Genomic DNA, 5,669 nt, shown 5'->3' with positions numbered 1-5,669 from the left:
TGACGTGTTTTAAGACTAAATTTGATCAACTAATTACAACTGGATTACTTTCATAAAACTGAAACTGATTCAAGATATAACTAGTGGGGAAGCACGTGCTTGCTATTATATTAAATAATAACTTATTGTTATCACATTTCTTGTTCAGGGCACAAAGCTCCCTTTTTTACAAGATTTTGGAGGAATTATGTTACAATGTTACAAAGTTTTGGAGAGATTACGTTAAACAGCCTTACTCTTATGGTCTTACCCCAATATCTTGTCATTGCATTGAATAACAATATAATTTAAAATATAGAAACTGTTTATAACACAGCCAATATGTAAATCATTTTATATGTGAAACACCTAAATTTTTTAGCATCAGTATTTTTAAAATGTGAGGCATGGAATATAAAGTTTTATTTTCTATAAATTTGCAAGTGCAAAACACAACAGGGATACTGACTTAAAAAATGAAAATTTCACATTTGAAAACTCAATTACAAGTACAAAAAGCCTTTTGCTCTTAAGAATACATAGTTCATACTGCAACTCACCCTCAATATTACCTTCATACACAACTTTCTCCATATGTATGTGTCAAAATCTACCTCTCCAAATAAGGCAGAGACGCTACAGGGAATTGCTTAAGAACTAATCATCAATGGTAAAGAAGTTTTAAACAAATTATATTCATAATGATGGGACAACAAAGACTTAGATGTTCTATTGGTAGAGATTCCAACTGTTGACCTTGGTTTGCTCACATCCTTGTCAACCAACAAAGAAGAGCTAGAGAAACTTCAATCAGCTCTAATGCGCCCATTGTTTTTGCTAATACCAACCACCGTTATCAATTTGAGAAGCAAGGAACAGAGGACGAGAAGCAGAAGTGAGAAAACATTACCAAAAAAGAATATAGGAAATGCAGCTATATATAGAACTAAATTGTAGATGAATGGTTTATCAAATAATCACATGTGAAGACCTGTGTTAAAATGTATAGTAAGCATTACTCACTGAAAAATAAGTGAATAAATTAAATGGGAAACAGAACAATAGTAATCCCATTTCAATTGTATTCCATATATATAACCCGTTACAAAGCATTATATGTTTCTAGCAGGTTCAATTACAGACAAGCAAATCAGATAGACCTTTTCTTTTAGGAACATCAAAAGAAGCAGACCATACATTTATGAAACAGGTTGTAAACAAGTGAGGTGGAATTTTTTGAATTAGGAAAAGTGTAATACCCTTCTTAGGAGATAAATAATGACATTAATAACAACCATTTTAAATCATGCACAGATCAGAGAAAAAAAACGATTTTTTTTAAGTGGAATTACCCAATGCTATGCTGCAGCAGTAATATGGCATGTAAAACATGATTATGCAGGTCATATGTCATCCTAAAGCAACAACTGGTTTTTTCCCTATCTTTATCTGTTTCTTCCTGGGTTCCAATGGCTAGCCCCCTTTGTCATGTGAATACAGGACAGGGACCCTTCCAACCTTTTTTTTTTCTTTTTTAAACGTGTGTGCAACATCGAGAAAAGATGACTTTGGATTTTGGATAGAACTCAATCTTCTTTTGGTTTACTAACTTAATGGTCTACAAACAAAGCAAATTATTCATAACAGAAGCAATTAAGGCAACCTCTTAATACAACTTTGAGAAGAAAACATTCAGGTTTTGCATCAATTAGTTTGCGTGCATATAAATAAAAGAAAACTATGAATATATATATTACTGGTTACCCATCGCGGCTGCATTCCTGAATGATGGATCTGCATCCACAGTTCCAAAGCAAATATCATCATAAAACAAAGCTAATAATAACATGCATGTATAAAATTATGTGTTTGTGTGTGTGTGTGATAGGAAGAAAAAGATTAATTGTACAGTGAGGCATAATGTGAAAACTAAAATACCAAATTGAACGCCCAAATCAAATCTATATAAACCCCATATTAGTAGAACCCTAAATTGAAAAAAATTTCCACAGAGAAAAGAAAAATCAAATTTACCTCAAACCAACCAGTGCCTTAGCAGCCAAATCAAAAAGAAAAAGAGCTGAAACACTAAAAAATGAGAACATAAAAGATACTGACATGGTTATATATAAATATAAAGAAATGGGAGGGAAAGGTTAGGACCTTGAGGTTGATGGAACCCCATTTGACATGTAGGAAGACTTGGGCGTCTATGGGAGAATTTTATTTGGTATGGACTAAAGAAAGATTTTGGAGAGAACAAATTTGCTCTTCTCTCTTCTTCTTTTATGGAAGTAGCTTCTCTATTTCATTTCTCTTTTATGGCTAGTCAAACTGTTTTTATTGATGAGTTACACACACATCTCGTGGATCTTGAACCCAAGACCTTACCCTCCATCCCATAATTAAAGGAGAAGGAAGTGTCATAAAACTCATTAACTTTTCAAAATAAAAACCATAGCATATTGAATATTCTCCAACCACTAGTCAAGCTCCAATGTCAGCACTTTTTCTGTTACATGCCAAATAAAAAACAGTTTTCATGTTTCTTTTTCTTTTTTGTAAGGGTCTTCTTGCTGCTCCATTAAAGCATCTACCACATTCATAAAAGATATTGACACTGGATTTCATGATCAACAAACTATCATGTTACTTTTGTACCAGAAAGAAATCTAAATTTCCTATCTTCTAGTTGATGGACAAAGAAGCAACTTCCTTAAGTTGAGAAGCTATTCAAGCTACACTGGTCTAAATCGGTTCCTATGAAAGTAGGCTACGTTCAGCTTAGAAATATGAGTAAGGCATTCACAGCACCTAATCATAGAGAATAATATACAACGTTTAAGCATAATATATAGTTTATTGAATTACATTTTAACATGCAACAGCTAGACTTTTTTTTTTTTTTTAATAAGAAATTTTTTTATTGAAAATAAAAGGACTACATCATGCAAAAAGGACACAAAGCAGCAAACAAAGTACAAAGAAAACTCATTACTATGTACATAAGAGAAGATATTCTATAAACACTGAAAGGGAATCACTTGATGTGAGTCTCAAACACATTACTTCGAGTAGCCAAGGGACATATAACTACAAAAATGCCACACTTTACAGGATAACACTTAGCAACTGCCAATCAACCAAAATTTGAAAAACAATATTGGTGAAATTAGGTTCAAAGCAATAAAATGAGTGCACGACAAAATTGCAACAAAAGATGAAATTGTTAAAGGAACAAATAGTCTTATGGACATAAATGGAAAGATATATCAACTTGTTTTATATGAAGCCAATACACGTCACTTAAATATTGGGCACATAAATGAAAAGAAATACCATCTCGTAAGAAGTATAGAATTTTACTCAAAGCAAATATACCACTCACATAATGACTAGTGACAGGTTAAAATATAAAAGTTGTCTTTGATCTTGAGAAACTAAATAATCTTCACCTAGACTTTGGAAGCAACTCTCGAATATTTTCATCTACTTGATTAGACGACAGCAAGTCAATAAACATGGCAGCAGTTGTTGCGTTTGCTGAAAATCCCTTGTCAACCATCATTTTGAGATATTTCATTGCCTTTGCTGTCTCACCATGTTGCAATAACTCTTGAATTATTGTGTTATATGTGCGCTCATTAGGTGAACAACCATTGCTATCCATTTTCTCAAGCAGCTCATTCGCTTCAACAATTAGTCCATTCTTGCAAAATCCTTTGATAATTATATTGTAAGTCTGGACATTAGGTTGCAATTGTTTTGATGGAAGACCACTAAAGATTTCTCTTGCAGTCCTAAGTTCCCCAACATTGCAGAAACCATCAATCAAGATGTTATATATCACAATATCACAGTCCACCCTTTTGTCCTTCATCTCCTGAAACAATGCCATTGCCTCAGCAATTCGTCTATTCTTAAAAAAGCCATCTAACAAGATGGCGTAGGTCTGGGGATCTGGATGTTGGCCACAAGCTCGCATTATATTGAATAGCTCTAGTGCAGTTTGGACTCTCCCCACTCGAAAAAACCCACATATAAGAGTGTTGTAATTCACTACATTAGGAATCATTCCCTTGTTGGACATTTCATGAAACAAACGCATTGCCTCATCAATTTTTTTACTTTTGCAATATCCATTGATCAATATGTTATAGCTAATCACATCGGGTGAACAACCCTTCTCAACCATCCTATTAAATGCCTTAACTGCCTCATCCATTTGGTTTTGCAAACAATAACCATCAATCAAAGAATTGTAAGTGAATTTGTTAGGCTCAATGCCACTTTGAATCATCACTTCAAAAGCTTCTTTTGCCTCAGTCAACATCCCTTTCTTGCAAAGTTTGTCCACCACTATGTTGAAGGTTCGCACATCTGGCATGACCTTCCTTTGCACCATCTCATTCAACAAGGTAGCAGCCTCCCTCCCCCGGCCAGAATTGCATAGTCCTTGAATTACGCAACTATAAGTGACAACATTTGGCTGAATGCCTTTACTCATCATTTCAGAAAAAAGGTTCAAAGCCTCAGCTACCAATTTGTCCTTACATAAACTGTCAATGACTGTGTTATACAGCACCACATTTTGTTCAAAATTCTCTTTTTCAAGAATCCTGAGCAACGTAATAGCCACACCAGTCTGGCCAATCTTACACAGACCGTTTACTATTGTTCCACAAGTAATCATATTAGGCTCATACCCTTTGTTCTCCATTTCCTCTAGTAAACTCACAGCTCCAGAAATATTACCTTGAAGACAGAGGCCTTTGACAAGAGTGGTTAGAATTATACAGTCTGGCTGATATCCAAGTTTCAAAATTGTTGCTAAGACAGAGAAACCAAAATCAACCCGGTTCAGATGGCAGCAGCAATTAATCAAAACAGTGAGAGTATAAACATCGGGAGAGATTCCGAATGATTCCATTCGTTGAATCAGAGTAATGACTACGGAGAAATGCTTCATTCTTGCAATGGAACTAAACATGTGATTAAAATATCCAATGGAAGGCAAAGGGTGCATGTGAAGCATTGTATCAAACAGGCCTAAGGCATGATCAAGATTCTTAAAGGTTCCAGATTTGCAGTGATCTCTCACAGAATTCAACAACTGATTCCGTTTCTGAGATGGGGTTTTCGCATTTTCTCTAATAGTAGAACAATAACGAGAAGTAAAATCACGAAATGGAAGGCTTACTCTAATAATCAAACGATTGCATATAAAAAGAAGAGAGGATGTTGATTTACCCATTTCACAATGACGACACAGAGTCTCAGCTACACCAAATCGGGTCGGGTTTGGTGTCGGCTTAGCTTCGAAAGGAGAAATTATGGTGGTGGAGTGGCAGATCGGAGAGCGAAGCAAGGAATTCGAACTTCGTTCAGAGCCCTTTTTCTCTTTTGACGAGAAGGTAGGTATATGATGTTTCACTTTCACCTTGTTGGTGTTTCTATCTGTCTAAAAAAATGATATGTGTGAACCGGCTAGGTATTGCACGGGGTGCAAAACCTAAGTTCTCAGCCATAGATTTAATCTAACGGCTTAAATCTTTGACACCTCACCAAATAACAAAAAGACCATCATGAATGGATTGGAAATTATTCTCATTATGAATGCTTCCATGCACTATCCTTTTAAAATGATTAATGGAATATTGGAAATCAGTCCAATGAGAATAGTTTGATAC

The 5,669-nt window shown here is 34.9% G+C and overlaps 1 protein-coding gene across 1 annotated transcript; it reads right to left on the bottom strand.

Annotated features, from left to right (window-relative positions):
- Positions 1-444: 444 nt before the first annotated feature.
- On the bottom strand, positions 445-5,456 carry LOC115980071 (putative pentatricopeptide repeat-containing protein At1g12700, mitochondrial). Its single transcript, XM_031102286.1, has one exon. It carries the CDS (start codon positions 5,231-5,233, stop codon positions 3,431-3,433), a length of 1,803 nt encoding a protein of 600 aa, XP_030958146.1. The 5' UTR covers positions 5,234-5,456; the 3' UTR covers positions 445-3,430.
- Between the last annotated feature and the right edge of the window lie 213 nt (positions 5,457-5,669).

Source organism: Quercus lobata, chromosome 3 (genome assembly GCF_001633185.2).
Source record: "Quercus lobata isolate SW786 chromosome 3, ValleyOak3.0 Primary Assembly, whole genome shotgun sequence".
In the NCBI taxonomy this organism is placed as follows: Eukaryota; Viridiplantae; Streptophyta; class Magnoliopsida; order Fagales; family Fagaceae; genus Quercus; species Quercus lobata.
Note: the sequence above shows the minus strand (reverse complement) of the source record. Positions and strands in the feature narration are given on the sequence as shown.